This window comes from Vulpes vulpes, chromosome 14 (assembly GCF_048418805.1).
Source record: "Vulpes vulpes isolate BD-2025 chromosome 14, VulVul3, whole genome shotgun sequence".
Classification (NCBI taxonomy): domain Eukaryota; kingdom Metazoa; phylum Chordata; class Mammalia; order Carnivora; family Canidae; genus Vulpes; species Vulpes vulpes.
Genome location: NC_132793.1, coordinates 43,985,718 through 44,005,827, shown reverse-complemented (window position 1 = coordinate 44,005,827; position 20,110 = coordinate 43,985,718). Strand labels below are relative to the sequence as shown.

The window sequence follows — 20,110 nt, the reverse complement described above, 5'->3', positions numbered from 1 at the left end:
CAGTGGTCACAGCGCCACCTAGTGGAATTGCTCAACATTGTCTGTCAACTCCCCAAAATCTTGAAAGAGGATTTGAAAGATCTCAAGGTTGTCAAGGTTGCTTGGGAGTTTGTATCTCAAGCTAATGTGAATTTGCAAATTAGTCATTGATTTCTGGCTCTCTAAATACCTGTTGCTATGGATGAGGTGATGGATCGGCTGGTAATGACCTGATCCTATCATCTCTGTGTTGCCTGAACTCTATGTCTCAGACACCCATAAATGCTTATTTTGGTGACTATATTGCCATGAGTTCCTTGTAGCCTCAGATCTGATAAACATATCAATTCTCCTCTAGCCTTTATTACCATCCTGCTTAAGTGCTAATACCTCTGGTAAGAAATATGTATTGTATATTGTATATACTCCCTGCTTCAATGGAGATAACATCTCTGCCTTCCAGAAAGTTCCCCCAGCTTCTTTCTAGTCAACCTTCTACCCTCTAAGGTCATAGGTTAGTTTTTCCTGTTATCCACCTTCAAATAAAGAAAATCATACACTATGTGATTTTAGCCAACCACCTTCTTTTAGTCAATATGTGTTTTGAGGTTAATTCGTGCGTGTGTCAGGAATTCATTCTTCTTAATTGCTGTGTAGTGTTCCATCCTATGAATACACAATTTGTTAATCCATCCTCCTGTGGATGGGAATTTGAGTTCTTGCCAGTTTTCAGGTATTACAACTCAAGTGGCTATGAGCATTTTTGTACACTTTGTTTTGTGGGTATGTTTTTATTTCTCTTGGGCAAAGACCCAGGAGTAGAAATGCTGAGTCACAGGGTTGGTGTTTATTTAACTTTGCAAGAAACTGCCAAGCACTTTTCCAAAATGATTGTCCCATTTTATACTCCTACCAGAATTAAGGAGGCATTTTTAAAATTATACTTTGCACAGTGATTAATAAAATGTTAAATGAAATTTATTTTGTAATTTTATGCCAGTATCCAGCACTTTTTCAATTAGCTGCTATGCGGATATGAAGATGGGAATGGATGGATGACAACATTGGGACTGTCTGGCTGGATTTCAGAGCAAGAAAGCTATCAGATGTTTTCTGTGAGGGGCTTCCAAATGCAGTAGAATCCAGAGTACAGTAAGACCCTTGAATATCATAGGCGTCCTGATTCTGCAGGCTCTTAAATCCAGGACTGTGGTGATATCATTTATCCATCTGAGGCTCTGGGGATCCCCTCACTGGCCTTCCAGTCTTGCCGATGCCCTCACACAGAGAGACTTGGTCCAGTTTAAAATACACAACCCATCAAAGTTACAAAGCGATACTCAAATGGGAAGAGAAATAACTGAAATCTGGCTCTTTGTCATTCTCCAGAAAATTTAAAAAAAAAAAAGGAAAGAAATCAGAACTTAAGACTGCAGGAGCTTAGAAAATGATATTAAGTAAAGCTGCAAGCAGTACATGTGAGCACCAATGGATTTTGAGATTTTCCTCTCAGCTGCTTTAGAAAATTCTGACTTGACCCTGGAGGGGCCTTATATCTAGAAAACAGTTTTCTCTGTTTCATGATATATGTGCTTTCTTTCAGTTATTTCAGTTATTTCTTTCAGTTATTTCAGTCATTGTAACAACCACAAACTTACAGTAGAAATTCAATCAGTATCATCTGGAAGCTACCTTTAAACATAACGTAACAAATATAACTCCTTCAGCAAACCAACTGATACAGAAATGTGCTTTTTAAGTGATTATGAGGAGCAGGAGAAGTCAGAAAAGGAACATACTTATATTTTGGGGTATTCTTTTCAGTCTTTTTTTTCCTCCCGAAGAGTGTTTTTACCTATATGCACATGTAAATGTTTCTATTTCTGTTACTCAACAGTAAGACTTTCCTTCATGCGAGGGATAAGAATATATACACACACACACACACACAAAGAATATATGCACAAATTATACTATGCATAGGTGTATATAATTCACACATATGTCATGTGTATTTACCTCTATGTATATTATATACATATATATGCACAGGGATGTTAATATATGTGCACATTTTAGCTGACCTAAATTTCCATTTCTGAATAAAGGGGTAGAATGGCTTCCTTTCTCTTTGAATCAACAGTGTTTCTGGACATTTTGCCATCTTTTCTTCCATTGCTGTGTGGTCCAAACAGAGCACCCCCTCCACCAGGGGCAGGTTTATTCCTTCACTTAACAAATATTCATTGAATACCGCCCCCGCCAGTCTGTGCCACGTGCTGCTCCAGGTGCTGAGGATAGAACAGGGAGTTAGGAAAATCAGACTCCCTGTGCTTGAACCTGATGTACCAGTGATTATGTAATTTCTCGGAAGGCAGCCAGCAGCTGGGAGATGAAGCCAGTGACATGAAGCGGGGACTCTGAGCATTACAGTATCCCTTTGAGTGTGACTTGGCTCTATAAAGCAGAAGACCTGTTCTTAAGTTGTATCCCTTATTGAGCTAATAAAGAAGCTTAATTCTATTGGGAAGAAAAAGTCATCACTCATTATTATGGACATAGAGTTAAATATATCAATTTGTTCTAACCACACAGGCAATAAAAGTGTAGTGTTTTAGGATGGAGAATCCAGAAAAAAAGAAAAAAAAAAAACAATTCCACCTAGGATAAACATACTCATATTTTTGTGTGCTTCTTTGCAGTCTTTTTCTGTGAAAGTATGTTTGTCTATGTACACATATAAACATTTCTTTCTTGTTTTTTGGAGTGAGAGGGAAAGCGTGAGCAGGTGGGAGGGAGAAGGACAGAGGGAGAGGGAGAGAATCTTAAGCAGGCTCCATGCCCAGCATGGAACCTGATGCAGGGCTCAATCTCACGACCCTGAGATCATGACCTGAGTTGAAATTAAGAGGCGGATGCTTAAGCAACTGAGCCACCCAGGAGCCCCTATATGTAAACATTTCTACTTCTGTCAGCCGATAGTAAAGCTTCCCTCATGCAAGAGATAAGAATACATATGCAATTTATATATATATCTATGTACATACACATATACTATGCCTAGATGTATATACAAATATATATGAATTTAACCTATATGTACATTTCATGCACATATAAAAACACAGATATGCTAATCTCTGTGCATATACCATATAAGCATACAACATAACATAAAAATGTATATTTTGTATGAATAAACATGTATATGTATACAATATACCAACCATACATGTGCACACTGCACATATATGCACACATACCTATATTCCAGTTTGCACATGTATGTGCACTATGTGCACACACAATATATGTGTCTGTGTGTACATGCATCCTCTATATGCCTATATTTACATACTTCCACATAGTTATCTATTCGTTACTTATACTCACTATAGTCAAGTCTTGGAAAGAAGAAAGCCCTACAGCTGAATGACATAAACACAGAAAGCCATGCACCTGCAGGATTACCATGAGAGGGAAAAACGATCTCATTATGTGGACAGAGCTTTTCCAGGCCAAAGGAACTGAGGGCAGAGGAACCGAATGTGGGGCTCCCTGGACTGAGTTCTGGCTCCTCAAGTGGCCTCTGCTGGCCCGCTCACTGCTGTGAGGAGTCCGCCTGCCCAAGGGAGGGCCTGCTGGACACTCAGCCTGTTAGCCTCAGATGGAAGTTCCTGAGTCCGGGAAAGGGGTTTGGCCTCTTTGGTGGGAACAGAAGATCATAGCTGGACAAACTCGCTCTCCATTTCAGAGGCAGCACCTGGCTCTGAATGAGGCTCCCCTGAAACTCAGGAGAACTGTGAAGATTGCTGGTGTGACTCCAAGGGGCTACCCCCCTCACTGCCTCAGGTGTGGCCTACCGACAAAAGCAGCACCAATGTCACCTGGGGACTTGTTATAAATGCAGAATCTTGAGCCCCTCATCAGACCTCCCGAATCAGAGTTTGCATTTTATCAAGGATGCCCAGGTGACAGGGCTGGTTGGTTCCATTTCCTTACTCGGTAGCTTGGGGCCCTGGAATGAAGCAGAGGCCCCAAGGAGTGGCAGGATGCTTCCAAAGGATACAGGATGTCTCAGGTGGGGTTCCTGAGCCCACACCTGCAACCACATCTCTTCACACACAAGGAGACAAGATGACGTGGCTGGAAGCCCCAGGCCTCCTCATCTGCAACTAACCACAGAGATGAGGAAGGGAGGCAAACAACAGCTACAAGATACCTGGAAACCTCGTAGTTGGGTCTGGCATCCATCCCATTTAGGTGAGGAAAAGGAAACAACTGACCTGAGAGGGACCCGTTTGTCCCACTAATAAGACCCAGTTGTGGCAACCAGATGAGTTGTCTGGTGTCACTCACAGGTCCTTAGTTGTCTGCCTGGGGGGGAGGGCGGTGTGCATGGGGCTTCTGGCCTTTGGGGGGCCAACTCTGGCCCCTTATAGACTCTTCACCTGGCCTGAGAGCTTCTTTAATCAGTGAAACACTTCAGCAAAATAGGCATTTTTTTGGAGCTTGGTTATGGGCTGCCAATGGTGAACTCTTGAAAGCGTAGGCCAGGCTAGGCAGAATTTTAGAAGTAAGCCCCCAAGAGTCTGTGCCCTGATTCTCGGAACCTGTGAAGAGGAGGTGACTGTGCTATGCTGTGTAGCCAAATTAGCCTCCTGACGGGGGGAATGCAGGTGGGCCTGGTCCAAGCCCCTCAAAAGCAGAAGGGGCAGTCCAAGAGACCAGACATGTGAGAAGGACCAGAGGTGCCATTGCTGATTTGAATGCACGCCATCTGGAGCAGTGAGCAACCCCCTCCAGTGACAGCCAGCAAGGAAACAGGGCTCAGCAATACAACCACAGGGAACTGGATTTTGCCACTAATCTGCCTTTGTTAGAGAGTGATTCTCCCTGGGGCCTCTGGGAAAGTCTATAGCCCTGTCTATACCTCCAGTATGGCCTTCAGAGCCTCTGAAGCCCAGCCAGGCGGTGCTGGACTTCTAACCTACAGAACTGGAGGCTAATCAACAGGTGTGGTTTGAAGCCGCTCAATTTGTGGTAATTTGTTATACAGCAATAGAAAAGGAACACAAAAGTGCATAAGGGAGAAACAGCCTGGTTACTTAATTCTTAAAATTTTTTTTTGTTCTGGTCCATAGAGAAGAAAGTCACCAAGAAAAGGCGTCAAAGATGGCAAAATGGATAAAGAGCCAGCATGCTTTTTTTTTTTTTCTATCAAGATAAGCTGCTAACAAGTAATGATTTAACTCTGGCTGGGCGGTTTGGGAATTTGGGGTATAGGATCTGAGGGAATATTCTCTAGTTAGTTTTGAGATCTGAGGGGCCCTGAGGGGACACGGGAACAGTTCTGGTCCTAGTTTCACTTGCTAATCCCTGCACGACAGAAAGGCCTTACATCTGAAATGAACACAGAACTCTGACACTCCACATCCACATCCACATCCTATCATTAAATGGCTTTTGAAGTGGGTCAAGCAATCCTTCCCCAGAATTCACAGTTCTCCTATAATTTTAAACTCCTGGAAAAGTCATACACATTAATTAAGCCTCTTACACTAGACCAGGGTGCTCTTTCCTCAAACAGTTGGATGCTTCTGCACAGTGTAGTAAATAGGTAGAATTATTTGGGCTTGGTCCACCTGTTCCACTAAAGGGTGGGCTGGGGAGACAAGGTCTCTGGAATGGCCAACTCATTGTTGGGTAGCAGTCAAGGGAGGACACTGCTTTGGTGGCTGGGGTCCTGAATGCTACACATGTCTTAAGCCTCCCCTTCAAGATACCAGGGAACATTCCCTTGGCTAGCATCACTGTGTGAGATTTAGCTGGGGCCAGGATGCTTTTTGCCCAGGTCTGTATCTCCTGTGGTGTCCGTCTTAGAAACAAGCAGGTCATGGGAGAGAAGAAACCTGAATGGGGATAAGGGGCAGGACGTGAGCAAAAGAACAAAGGCCAACTGGGAAGTGTGCATGTTTCCCCCTAGGCTGGCCTTGGCTGGTCAGCTCCCCCAGCCAAATGTAATGGGATGGGTGAAGGTGGATGAAGCACCTCTTCCCTTGAGCACCAAGCTGCCTTCCCAACGTACGTCACGTGTATTTCCTCCTTAGCACCAAAAGTTCCCACGGAACATCTAAGAGAGGGTCTTCCTTCACAAAGGGCCAACAAATTATACATTTGGTCAAAGAGCCCACATTTCAACCAGTGATCATTTGTTCCCATCTTGTTCATCTTTGGATCCTCTAAAACAGAGTTTTGCCCACTGTAGAAGTTAATATAATATAAATATTACCATGTTCATATATAGTTCTCTGAATTGTCAAACAGATCACCAAAATCAAGGACACCTACTCAGTGGCCTCAAAGCAGCTCCCAACCCCAGCCTAGAACATAGGACCTCTTACAGGGGAGGTCGAATGGCGTGTATGGTCCTTCATCATCATCCTCATCCTCCTCTTCCTCTTCGTCATTCTCATTGTTCTCATTGTCCTCATTCTCATTCTCTGTCTCATTACCAGCCTCGGCAACAACATCATCCCTCCGAGTCCCATTCACGCCTCTGTCTGGGGCACTGCTGGGCCCTGTCCCGTTCTCCACAGTGTGCTTAATTGGGATTTTGATGGCCACCTCAGATTCTCCATTGGCGTAGGCCCTACTGTTTATCAGTCTTTGTCTCTGGAAAGAGAAAGGCACATTCTTAACACAGTCAGAGGTACCGGAGATGCTTACACTTAGAACACTGGCTAGTGGGATCTTTTTCAGGCATCTGACAAGAAGATACTTCCAGGAGATTCTGCAGTGAAGTCTTTAGGGATTCCTCAAAGTGAGAAGAACTCAGATAACCTCCTTCTGGGAGGGAGGATTAACTTTTCATGACCCACTGGAACTTGCAAATCCCTTTAGAGGAAATTTCCTATGTATGCAGTTTAGATACACCTTTCTTTCCTACCAGTGTTCTTGATTCCCTGTGTGCTGCAGTATTATCTTTGTTCTCTGGACTGTAGGCATCCCTCGGTCAATACGTGAGAAAGTCACACAAATGTGTCTGGGCTAGTGTATCAATAAGGCTGCCACTCCAGAAAAAGGGATACACCGAAAAATTCAGGTCCAAGATGAAATTACTTTAAAGTAAGGCAACCTTGATTCAGCAATTACCTCTGTGCAAGTTCACATCAGAGGGCTTTACCCAAATGAAAGATGAAAAGAAAAAGGCAGGTAGAAGGAAATAGAGTTTTTCTATATAACTGGGAGCCTGATCATGTCTGTTGACATATCGAGGGAAGAACAAGAACAAGGATGCACAGCTGGCCTCATGAGCAAAGATTTTGGGAAATAGCTAAGGGATGTTAAATATTGAGTTTGGTATTTCTGTTCTCAGACCAAGAAACTTTCCCCCCTTCCCAAAGTCTCCCACTCCTATACAGTGGCAAATAGAGTGTGCTTTTCCAGTTACCTCATTGATCAACATGCGGCTGGCCATGGAGAGTCGGGTCTTGGGGGGAAAGTGGCTGGTGATCATTATTCGAAGTCCAGCCTCAGAGAAAGAAAGCTGGTGAGGGTAGGCTGACAGCAGCTCGTCTACCATAATCACTGATGCTTTGCGGTGGAAATTAGCTAGGGAAATTAAAAACATGAAATAAAGATAACATTGAGGCTAGGAGCAGAAAAGAGACATTTAGCTTTCTCTCCCTTAGCCTCTCCCTCCTTCCCACCTATTCATTTATGATTCCATCCACCCACACATCTACCTGTCTATCCTTCCTTCCATCCACCCAATCATCCATCCATCCATCCATCCATCCATCCATCCATCCATCCAAGGAGGTTTCTAGTGAGCAACATATGGAAAATAGTCAAACTCTTCTTTCCATTAGGCTCACTGAAGCTCTTTTGAAATGACTTGAAACAATTAAGTGTCATTCACTGGCATGGTAAGAATGAGTGATAACCTAAGCGAATTCCTTTGTCTCCTTAAAGGATTTTTTCCGCATTCCCCAGACCTGTGGCACACGAAAGACCCCAAAAATCTTTAATAATCCTCTATGCCTTTCAAATGTCAACAATGTTCAATGTTCTGAGCTGTTAAAAGCTGCAAGTGGAGGGCTTTGTGGGGGAACGTGTACATTGTCATAGCCCAGCCTATGAGCAAGGCTGACAAAGGGGTGGGTAGGTGAGCTGGCCACATTACAGAGGCCCAACGTCCAGAGCAGCCCAAATTGTTACACAACATTTGCTGGCAGGCCTGATAAAAACGTTTCAGCAAGGGCCAGGCCCCCTCTCTACAAATGTGCAACATGAGCATGCAGCTCACAGGTCCCTGGCCACACACTCTCCTGGTCGTCACTCTGGTTTTCCAAGCTGCTAAAGCATGAAATGATCTCTGGAAACACTGACTAATATGAGGTAGCCTTTCTCAGTTCCCTAAGAGTATTCTTTTTATGGTTATAAACTGTCCAGAAGAGAACAGAATAAGTGAAATCCTTATGTGGGATGTCATTAAATACTCATCTTTTTGCTAAACATAGCTAGAAAAGTGTATCAAATAATCAATTTCCAAATTCTAGTAATTACCCACAGATTTCAAACTCAGACATATACTTTGAAAATAACCTATACATTTTCTAATTTCTTTTTCTGTTTTTTCCTGCAGAGCAACCATATGAGACCAAGAAGATATAAATCCACACATTTTTGGAGAAAGTTAAAAAAAAATTGAATGAAAAGCCAAACACATTCTAAGGCAAAAGTAAATGATAACTTTCTGTGTTCCTCTAAGAATGAATATTATTTATTAGTGAACACTATCTTAGTTCTGTTAGTTTATCAACTGCTTAATGAGAATCTATTGAAAATAATTACCTTGGAAAAAAAAAAAGGAGGGAGTGGTAACTTTCTAACATTATTTTATAGCTTGGAAACTGAGGTAATGTAGCCTGAAAGTAAATGTGGATATAAAAATGTACTAACAACAACTATCATTAATTGGGTATTTGACATATTTTATCTCCTTTATTCATTACAAAAATTATCCTCATTTTGCAGAAGAGAAAATTGAAGCTCAGAGAGGTTAAGTTAACTTGCTTCATGGTCACACAGCCAAAATGTGACAGAGTCAATACCTCAAGATCCCTGGTCTTTTCTCCTATACCATCGTGTCCTAATTACCCCGTGTCACTGCCAGCAAATGTTTTGCCCAAGAACTTCCACAAAGCTTTCCCAAGCGGCTCATCACCAGGTATGACTGCCCCAGGATGTCGCCAAAGGGAGACTAGGAGGCCCGTGAGCTCCTCTCTTTCGGTCTCCTCTGGGGCAGGTGGCATCCCACCAAGCCAGCCTCAGCACCCCAGGGGTGGCCGTGACAGTGGGTGCCAGGCAGCCTCCGGAGCTCCTCCTGGGACCCAGGCTGTCTGAGTTTACCTTTCTTGAGTAGCACCACAGTCGCATCGCAATTACTGCTGTCGTCAATTTCAGCATTGTTGGCCAAACCGTTGACCATGTTCCCAGTGCCTTTCGTCCTCCTTTCGAAGCACTGATGGATGCAAGCGTTATATCTGAACAAAGTAATGAGCAGAAGGAGTCCATCAGTGTTTGCTGTTTCCCCATCTCCTAGCCCTCACCCACTGTGCCCTGTGGCTCTGAGGTTAGGCAGACTGTGGGGGACTCTGTGCCTCAAGTTATAATTATTATTATCCTGTCCTCCCATTTCCCCACAGAAAAATGCAGTCTGTCCTAGTTTCTGATTTATGTTAAGTGAAAATAAAACCAACAGCACATAAGTAAGTAGATACACACTGCCTTCTTTGCAACTTTTCTAGGTGAGCAGAGAAACCCTGGGATTGAGTTCCCTTGCTTGAAGTCCATGCATGGAAGGGCCGTGATGAGACTTAGCAGGATGGGCAAGGTCTCCCTTCTCTCAGCCACGTCTCCAGGACCTTTGCTGTCAGGGATGTGCTGGGTGGGAGAAGGAGCAGGCATTACATCCATGCTACCCAGTGCATCACAGTCTGTGTGCTACAGGCTGGCTGGCACTCTGGGTCTCTGGGTGCTTGGCTTTCTAAGATCAGAGGTTGGGGTCCTATGAATCTCTGTTTAAGTGTTGGGCCATAATTCCAGGTTCGGTGGGCTGTTGGCTTTCAGAAACCATTCTGGGCTGTGATTAATTTGGAGTGCGATAATGTGTGGTGTTATGTGAAAGGTGAGTCCTTTTAGAGATGTAGACTGATAGTTTTATAGATGAATTGGGATGCTGTCTGGGGCTTCATATCATGTGGAGGGAAGGAAACGGTGTGGGCTGTGGCTATCAGGGCTGATGGACGAGCATGGGAGGTTGTCATACTGATCTGTTGGCTTTTGAAAATATTCAAATTCTGGGGCAGCCTTGGTGACCCAGCGGTTTAGCGCTGCCTTCAGCCCAGGACATGATCCTGGAGACCCCGGGATCGAGTCCCATGTTGGGCTCCCTTCATGGAGCCTGCTTCTCCCTCTGCCTGTGTCTCTGCCCCTCTCTCTCTGTGTGTGTCTCTCATGAATAAATAAATAAAATCTTAAAAAAAGAGAAAATATTCAAATTCTTAATAAAAAGGTCTCCCCACTTTCTAGACTAAAGAATGTCTTGCCCCACTGATAGAGCTATGGGGGAGCGGCAGTATTTCTGTCATCTTGACTCAGAATCCATTTCCCAACAGAGATACCAACTTGCACAGGGCTTTGCTTTGAAAGCACAACTGTGTGTTACACATCTATTTGGATTTGGATAACAAGGTAATAACACTATGTCTAGTATTATTATATGAACTTTCTTGAAATCAGATATTGGTTAATGACTCAACTATACTGTCACATTTCATGCTTACAAACAACCTTTGCAGGAGGTGTTATGAACCCTGTTTTGTAAGAGAGGAAACAGAGATTCAAAATGGCTAAATTACTTGGCCCAGGTCTTATTGCTAGCAAGTGGTGGAGTGTGAAGCTGTGACCAGGCAGGGCTGAATGTGAATCTCTTGACCTCAACCACCAGAATGGTGGTCTGGGGACCACCTGGGGACCAAATCCCAAAGAAGAGACCCAGATGTACACAAATCAATCCTCACCGAGGCCAGGTATGCCTCATGCTCCCTTAAGATTTCCATCTACTTGGCCAAACTGAAATTGCTCTTTTGACCTTCAGATAGAATGTTTAAAGTCATCCACCCAGGAGGCAGCTGACAACTCTAATATATGCTGTTTTTAACTGCTGCTATTCAGTTTTAAATTTTTTAATTGAATGTTTTCAATTTTGTGCTTGCACCCTGAAGCTATTTTATTGTGGAGTGTGCAATTTTATAAATCAGATTTTATAAAACCCCATGATTAAAGCCTCTGATTGAGGACAGGGATGGCTAAAGAGCAGAGATTTCAATTTAGAACTTGGGACCAGAATGTATGCAGAAAATTCTGTGAGCACAGTAACTGCCATTCCCTGTTTTATTTGTATCCTGCTGGTTTGAACAGCTGGAAGGCTGGTAAAGTTGAGGCATCAGCAGAAACACACCTCATTAGCTTTCACACTGGGCATAGCTTGGGGGAGAGGAAAGAAATTGTTCACTGTGTTATCTTAATGTCCACACGCCCTGCCAGTAACCCCTGGGTTTTATAATGGCCTGATAGAGGGGTGCAGTGGTCACTAGATGCACACTAGCAAAGTACCTCAACTTTCCTTCTCTTTAGACCAGTTCTTGTGTAAGCCCTCCTTATTCTGTGAAACCTTCAGTGAATGCACTATGGGACATGCTATCGTCTAAATTCAGATTCAAAACCGAAGATCAATGTTGGGCATAATAGCAGACACTCTGTCAATTCTTCTGGAATAATTGATTCACCTTTTCAAAGCAGAAGAAAAGGACTCTTGACTCTTTGGGAATGCAAATTCAGGGCTTCAAAAAGTAAAAAACAAAAAACAAAAAACAAAAAAAAAATGGGTGAAATAATCAAATTTAAAACACACTGAAAGACGATGTGTGTATTGTTGAGACCTCCCCATATGGCACTGGTTCCCTTAATGGTTTTGCTATTTGAGACAAAGGGGAGCAAGATGCCTTCCAAGGTTTTCCCCTTGGAATCTAGAAACTCTGAAAGGCCTTTGAGCCAATTCTGGTTTTCATGGGAGCCCATCAATGGGTATTTTTAAATGGAAGATGTTAGGGGTAAATAATGTGATTTCTTCATCAGTTTTCCCATTGTAACCCCACACTAGGTACTTCAGAAATACCCTCTTCCAATAACAAGACCCAGATATCAGGTTCACACTGACCACTGGATAGTTCCTGAGGTGAAAGCTGGATGCCATATTGGGTGGACTGGCAGCAGACTGCTTATAGCCCACCATGGATGTCACATAGGCCAGCTCCTACCTTTACTGTCCAGGTAATGTTTGCCAACGGCCATACTGATTTCTCAAGACAGGTCTCTCAGTGTCTCAGGTCTTAGTGGCCAGAATTAGTTTTTGCCAGACTTTAACAGCAAAGACAATCTGATATGTCACATTCCAGACCACTACCTGACATGTCCAAATTGGCTATTTCTGATCGCATTGTACTTTCTTGCCCCCTGAGAAGGGAGTCACAAATGCTGGGCAAAGGATGGGTTAATTTAGAATGAAAGGAACAGTTCCCATGAGGTCCAGCAGCTGCAGCATGAAATGTCTCTGCATTATTTATGAGCTCCTCACCTCAATGGTACTTGGTACAAAGATGAAGGAGCAGGTTCCCAGCCATGGTGCTTACATTTTGCCTTAGAGTGTGGGAAACACCAACAATATAACTCTTGATACAAATAGTAAGCTCCCCATACTTCAGGGGGGAAAAGAACATATGAAGTGGTGGTTTTAAAATATACCAGCAAATTCTTTGACATTCCTCCCTTCAAATAGTTAAGCAGATCCCTCGATCATGGGCTAGACTTACTTCTAATAAACAGAATATGTCAGAAATGGGACGCCTGGGTGGCTCAGCAGTTCAGCGCCTGCCTTTGGCCTAGGGTGTGATTCTGGAGTCCCAGGGTCATGTCCCGGGATCAAGTCCCATATCGGGCTCCTTGCATGCAGCCTGCTTCTCCCTCTGCCTGTGTCTCTGCCTCTCTCTCTCTCTCTCTCTCTCTCTCTGTGTCTCTCATGAATAAATAAATAAAATCTTAAAAAAAGAGAATATGGCAGAAATGATGATTTGTGACTTGTGAGACCAGATTATAAAAGGTACTGAGGGTCCTTCTTGCTCTCTCTCTCTCTTGGCTCACCTGCTCCCGTGCTGTGGAGACACTCAACCAACCTTAGGAGAGGCCCATTTGCTGAGGAACTTAGGGCTTCAGCCAACTGCCAGCATCAGCTCACCAACAGGACAAGTGGCTCATTTTGCAGCCCCAGTTAAGTAGATGACAGCCACCTTGGCCAACCTCTTAAGTAAAATCTTGAGGAAGACCCTGAGCTAGAACTCTCTGGCTAAGTGCTCCTGGATGTCTAACTTGGAAGCTGTTAAGAAGATAACTCATGCTTGTAGTTTTAAAACACTGCATTTTGGGGTCATTTGTTACATAGTGGTAGATGATGAATATGATACAAATAATGGAAGTCTGTAGAGATTCCATCCTTGGTTTTAGACACCTCTTAATTAACTCTGGTCCCATCTTTGTCACCCTATATAGAAGCATAACTTAGTGAGTTTTACTTCCTTTCTTGTTATGAAAGAGAGTGAAAACAGCCAAAAGCTCAGTTGCCAGGTATTAAAGAGGGTACAGGATTTAGAGAGATGTCGCAAATTAAACACAGCTTGCATCACATGTGGGTTGGAAGGGGCTTTGCTATTGCAACTAATCAGAACCACAGTGATTCACAGCAGGTTGCGGAGGGAACCAATGAGTCTATGATCATCTGCACTGAAAACCTACCCTGCCCCCGTTCCTCTTTCCACATTATCTCGTGGTGTTCAATGTAGGAAAGAGTTTTGGAAAAGAAAACCAACAAGGCATTTTACTTACTTCATGATGACAATATAGATGAGATACATCAGCACGAGGACTAAAGACTCCCACCTGCGTAAAACCAAGAACGGCTAGTTAAGAAAGTCACCACAGGCAGATGTGCAACGCACCAGACTATTTCTAAAAATCCACGGGATGTGAAGGGCAGGTAAACCTGGCAAGCAGGGCAAGGAGGAGGTACGTGTGCAGACCACGTACGCAAATACTTCCTGGTTCGTAGACATTTTCTATCTTGCACACAGCTTTCCATGGGCTTTCTTTTCCTTCTCTACCTAAAAGGATCTTCTGTTATTCACTCACCCAAAAGAGTTCTGTGAGAGTACAAGTCTCCCATAATATTGCTGAATATAGCCTGTCTTTATAAATCTGTCCTCAGTTTAATCATTCACGACCAGTATTCGGATATATTTACAAAGGGCAAACTAGAGGAATTGACAGGGGTGACCGAAGGATTGCTGGATAGGAGTAACAAGGCATACAGAGAGAGAGAGGGAGGGGAAGGGATTGGGGGGGGGGCAGAGGGATAGAGGAGAGAGAAGGAGAGAGAAAAGGGAAGGGGAAAGGGGAGCACGGAAGGTACCAGCAGGAAGGATAAGAATGGACAAGTGGGAAATAGTCAAGAGAAAGAAAGAAAAAAGTAATGAAATCAAGGTACTGGACTGTACCTTGAACTTCTGATAATTTGAATACTTCTATTTTCTTCATTTGAGTAACTTTCAGTTTCGAAACCAGGGAATTTGATTTCTAGGTTCCCCTTTTAGCTGTAAAATTGGGGAGTAATTCTGGTTTCGAGAAAAGGTTACTGCACAACGGCCTATGAAGAAATTCTAGGTTATGTCTCCCCTTCCTGATTCTTTTTTTTTTTCTCAAGTTGCTTGTCTAAAAAACGGACCCTTGGGAAATACGTGGTCAAATGTACAAAGGCTGCACACAGGGGTTTTGCTGCAGCCGTGTCTATGGCCGTGAAGTGTTGGAGAGCAGGAGACAGTTGTCAGAGGAGGCTGGGTCTACATGTTACAGTAAGTCCGTCCACACAGTGGGCTCCTGCGCATCAGCTCAGTCACTTTGCAAACTGTGTGCGTGTATCTGGGATAGAAAGTGCTCTTGCCACTACTCAGAGAAGAAATCAGGGGGTGCAAATCTCTCGCCCTCCACCACATTTTTCAGCTTCTCTTAGCAAACCATCTCCAAGCACTGCATGCACTGCCCTGCAGCACCTCCCAGTCACTCACAAATTCCTCGAGTCTAGCATCCACTGCCATCCGTGCCCTGACACACTGGTCTGGGGCACCAGTGACCTCAGGCGTGGCTGACTGCCTGCCCTCCTGCATGCCACACTCTGTCCTGACTTCCGAGACTTGCACTGCTGGTTTCCCTCCTGTCATCCCCCTAACTTCTCTTCTCCTTCCCTCTGCCTCCTCCACTTCCTCAGGTGAACCTCTAAATACAGGACGTTCTTCTCTTTTTGCCTACACGTCCTCCCGAGGTGATGTCATCTAGTCCCGCTGTAATTGCGGGCCGAACACGTCCCGCCGGCATCCTGGCACCGGGGCTTCTCTCCACCGTCAACGGGGCCTCTCCACGTGGAGGCGAAATGCACGTCAGAACAAAGTCAGAACAGAATTCGGAATTCCTACTTCCTGGCTTCAGGCTCCGCTGTCCCAGTCAACTGCACACTCCCCGCCTGGTCAAGCTCCCAATCTAGAAGCTCCAAATCTTTACCCTGCCCCATATCCGTCCAAATATTTCCTGAATGGTTTGTTTCTGCCCTTGTCGTGGCTACCTGCTGGTCCACCTAGACTGCAACCCCTGACCTAGTTTTCCATGAGGCTACAGGATCATATCATTCTTCTGTTTCAAGCTCTTCAACTGCTTTCCAACATACTTGAGATGAAAAAACAGAAAATGTCCCCTTTCTGTAAAACCCAGTTCTTTGGCTTCTTCAAATTGTCATGCCCCATCTGCGTCCCATCACACTAGCCTCCCTTCATTTGCACACGCCAGAAGCTCCTTCCTTCTCCTCCGGGCCTTTGCACTTACTGTTCCTTCTGCCAAGAATACTCTTCCCTTCACTCCTTGGCTGACCCCTTTTATCCTGCAAATGCTGGCTCAAATGCCACCTCCTCCAAGAAGTCTTCCCCATCTACTCCTCCTTCACTTTCTATCACATGACCCTGCATATGCTCTTTTAATCCACTGGCCAGTCTGTGATTACCTTGTTTATTTATTTTTCATTGCTTGTTAGTGCCTGTTTCCAGCAGTCACTAGACACCACTCCTCATACCTGACCCCTGCCTCAGCTATCTGGTTTCTTGTTTCCCAGAAACTTAGAGCGGACCCCTTGACGCAGATTCCCCTTCCCTCCCTGGCGGCCCACTATCCCCTCTCCCCACGCAGAGCAGCCCTCAGTTCATCTATGCAGGCTGAGACTTCCTTTATAATCAATTTTCAGTTGCAAAACACCTCCTGAATATGGTCCTTGTTGAAACCAATGTATATGTGGCATAAAGTTAATTGGGAAAATTGAAGTTTATTCACAGCATTCATTTTGAAGGAAGAAATACTCGAGATCTGAAGGGATGACATGTAACCGTGGATGTATTTTAGTAGGCTCAGTGAGAAGTCGCTAGGAAACAGATCCACACCAATGAAATAGTCCAGCACTTTGTAAACAAAGGTAGATGTATACCCTCTAATCCCTTTAAACTTTGTTTTTTTTCCTCTCAAAACAAGCCCTTTCATTGCAATGTTCAAGTAAAGTTCTCTTCTGTTGTGTTTTGGGGGTGCTGTGAGATGGGGGTTCCCTGCCTCTGCCAACATTTCAGATTTCCTTGGTTGGTGCCCAGACTCGGGGCTCACCCAGTGCTTCCTCTGCATGAAATACACCAGGCTCTGTGAGCCTCAGCACTAGCCACCTGCTGTCCTCTCTGCTTTGGGGCCTGTTTAATCTAGTCTTGGTTTAATGCTCTTCAAAGTCTCAGGGTCCCCATCCCTGGCCCTGCTGTATCTCCCAAAGCCCCATGATTACATATCAACCATCTGCCTCTGCTGTAGTCCCAGAGAGCCCCAGGTTTGGGGCCGAGTTTGATTTTGTGTTCTATATCTGGTTCTAGAACAGAGCCTGGCACGCAGGAGGTGTTTAGGAAGCAGTGGTGAAAGTCCACAGCAGACCTCTAAAGTCACACAGCTCTTGTCCCCCTCTGTTCCCCCAGGGACATATCTCCATCTGCCTCTCCTGACCACAGCCTATCTACTGTCCTCCGAGGACCTGGCCTTGTGGCATGATCTCAGTTTGGTCTTTCCGTTCCCGCAAACTTGTGTTTTGAACCACTTTCAGTTGGCCCCGGTTCTCTTGCTAAAGATTGTTCTTTTCTATTTGGGAGGCTTCTTTCTTGGTCCTCTCTGTGCTCACCCAGAAGGCATGGCTCTGCTTTCCTAACTGTGGTCCAGGACAGTGAATGCTGGTCCCAGGTGCTACACACCCACCTCTCCCAAAGTTACAGCTAGAGGCTCAAAAAAAGAGACAAGAACATCAACCTAGATTCTTTTGTTTTCTTGTCAGGCCTTCAGACTCACTGAAGACATAGTCCATATTCCTTCTGGCAATATTCTGGGTCTTGCTGCGCTGTCATTATGGATTCAGCCTGAACATTCATCCTAACCAGTGGATCTCTGATGCTTTCTATTTTAAATGTCTTTGGGGGTAGTCATCTAACTGAAAAGCACCAAACATATATTCCCCTGCATCTTGCTTGCTAATAGAAACCTATGAGGTCGAGACAGCAAACAACGACTGCTGGATCTGAAGGAAGATGGGCCACCCCTGGGATAAATAATAAGAGTTGGAGTGCTATCCTGCCTGGCCATTGGTCAAGGCCTACTCGGTTGCTTCCTCCTTTTTGCCTTCAAAACAAACTTGGTCCCTGGGACCCCAGTAGCCCTCCCAGACTGTGAGGGAAAGGCTAAGAAAAGCTGGAGCCATTGTGCCATCAATAGCTGGGGTACTTGTTATGTAAAAAAAAATAAGCCATTGTTTCTTTAATCCACTAAGCTAGTTTTCTGGTTTTAAAAGCCTTCTTTAAAAAAAAAAAAAAAAAAAGCCTTCTGCCTGCCCCTTTCTTGGCTGCTTGTGACCCACTGCAGAATGCTGTTCAGGGGGCACCTGGGGGGCTCAGTTGGTTAAGCATCTGCCTTTGGCTCAGGTGATGATCCAGGGTCCTGAGATCGAGTCCTATGTCAGGTTCTCTGCTCATGGAGAGCCTGCTTCTCCTTCTCCTCCCTGCTCGTGCTCTCTTGCGCTCTCTCTCTCTCTCTCTCTCTCTCTCATAAATGAAATCTTTAAAAAAAAAAAAGAATGCTAGAATGCTGATTCAGGTGTGGTAAAGGCATCCAAGCTGTGTTTGATGGGGAACACTTGCCCTTGCAAATTTTACTCAACAAGACTCCTTTTGTTCCACAGAGTACTCTTGTTTCAAAAGAAACACTACTGAAATTCGTTTCCTTTTGAGGATGTGCAATGAATTGGGTTACCTCCCCTGAAATCACTAGGACCTGATGGAATGTTCTACAGCAAGGAATGGAACTCACTATTTAAGGTATTCCTGGGTCTAACTGCACAGGTCGAAGAATCTGGCATTAAAGAGAAAAGCAGAGAAGTCAGCTCCCAGACACATCCTTTCAGCAAAACAAATGCTTGTGGTTGGCCGGGTATGAAAAATACCCAGTCTCCTTATTCATGTGGGAGTCTCAGAATCTGAGCCCTTGAGTGCAGGCCTGGGGTTCGAATCTTGTCACGTCTACAGGAGATTTGGCCTTTGGAATGCAGAGAAAATGGTCCCTTCCTTTCTTGCTCCATACCATCTGAAATATCCTAAAAGACATTTTGAGGGTAAGGACTGAAATAGGCCTGCTTTCATCAGCAAAGCCAGGAAGGTGTGGAAAAGACAGCCCTCTCCAAGAAAAACCAACAGTAAACCACCCATAAATATCCTTTCTTAAGATTTTTCTGCACCAAAACGGCAGAAACATTTCTGAGATCAACTGTGATCATAACTTGTCTTTATGGCAGCATTGTTAGCTAAGAGCAGCAGCACTGAGCAACATTTAAGCACCTACTGTTTGCTGAGACAGAGCTGTGGTTGTCCTAAATGTGCCGTTGGTCTGAGTGAGAATATTTTTGCAAGTTTTCCTGTGCTGCACTTAATCCCAAAGGACATGGGGTGGGGGGAGATGTCACCACTCCACTTGGTGATGACCACGTCCAGGCAGATCCCACGAAGAGGTTTTCCCTGACCTCTGATCTGAGGTGCTCCCAGACATTTTAGTCTCTTTTAACCTGCTGGTCACAGCTCAAGCAGACCCTCTTATTTTTTATGGGTTGATATAAAGATTCTGTGTCTTAAAGCGAGTTCTCCTAGCGTGTCCTCCTTGGCCCTCCTGGACAGAGGAGAGATCGGCAAAAGCATACTTAATACTTGGGCACGGTGAATAACATTTACCATCAATGGGGCAAATTCCTCTACCATGCCGAAATTTTGAAAATCAGAGATCCTAAAACAAAGAGCTGGCATTCCAGCAAAGAACTAGCGCTCATTGTGTCAAAGGCTCATTCTTAGCTTTAAATATTACCATGGTGGTAAGAAGTAGCAAGAATGAACAACACTCCAGTCTCTATTTCCATTCCAAACACATTTGACTTGCTCAAAACCCACCCTGAAAAATGGGGATTTGGATACTTGGTCTAAAGGCAAGTGACCCCATCCATGTAATTTGGTTAAAGTTTTGTAACTATCAAAAAAAATCACTGATTTTTCAGAGGTTTAAGATCATCTGGAATGTCAGGCAGAACTTTAATGGGTTAAAAATAACGGAAGTGCCTCCATCTCTGGTTCCTGAGACATACATGGTATTTGGAATATGCCAATGCATTTGGATATGATTTGAAAAGATTAGTCAGATCCTAACTAGGGCCCAGCAAATGGCTGAGTGCAGAAAGGCACAGCTAAGTCACAGTCTAACCTGGATGACACAGAGGGTGAAGTATCAGCATTTTGAATGGAAGGTTCTCTCCCCCCTGGCCCACCAGCCCTCGGAAAAAGGTCTCCGCTCTGTGAAAGCTAAT

The 20,110-nt window shown here is 44.3% G+C and overlaps 1 protein-coding gene across 2 annotated transcripts in view; it reads right to left on the bottom strand.

The window, feature by feature from the left end:
- SLC24A3 (solute carrier family 24 member 3) overlaps positions 1–20,110 on the bottom strand; it is a 477,919-nt gene that overhangs the window by 31,101 nt on the left and 426,708 nt on the right. For both annotated transcript variants that reach the window (XM_072736499.1, XM_072736500.1), the window contains exons 9-12: positions 13,987–14,040; positions 9,397–9,530; positions 7,433–7,593; positions 6,384–6,654 (exon numbers count right to left, since the gene is read on the bottom strand). In XM_072736499.1, coding sequence (XP_072592600.1) covers positions 6,384–6,654; positions 7,433–7,593; positions 9,397–9,530; positions 13,987–14,040 — 620 coding nt within the window. The remainder of the gene's footprint in view (positions 1–6,383; positions 6,655–7,432; positions 7,594–9,396; positions 9,531–13,986; positions 14,041–20,110) is intronic.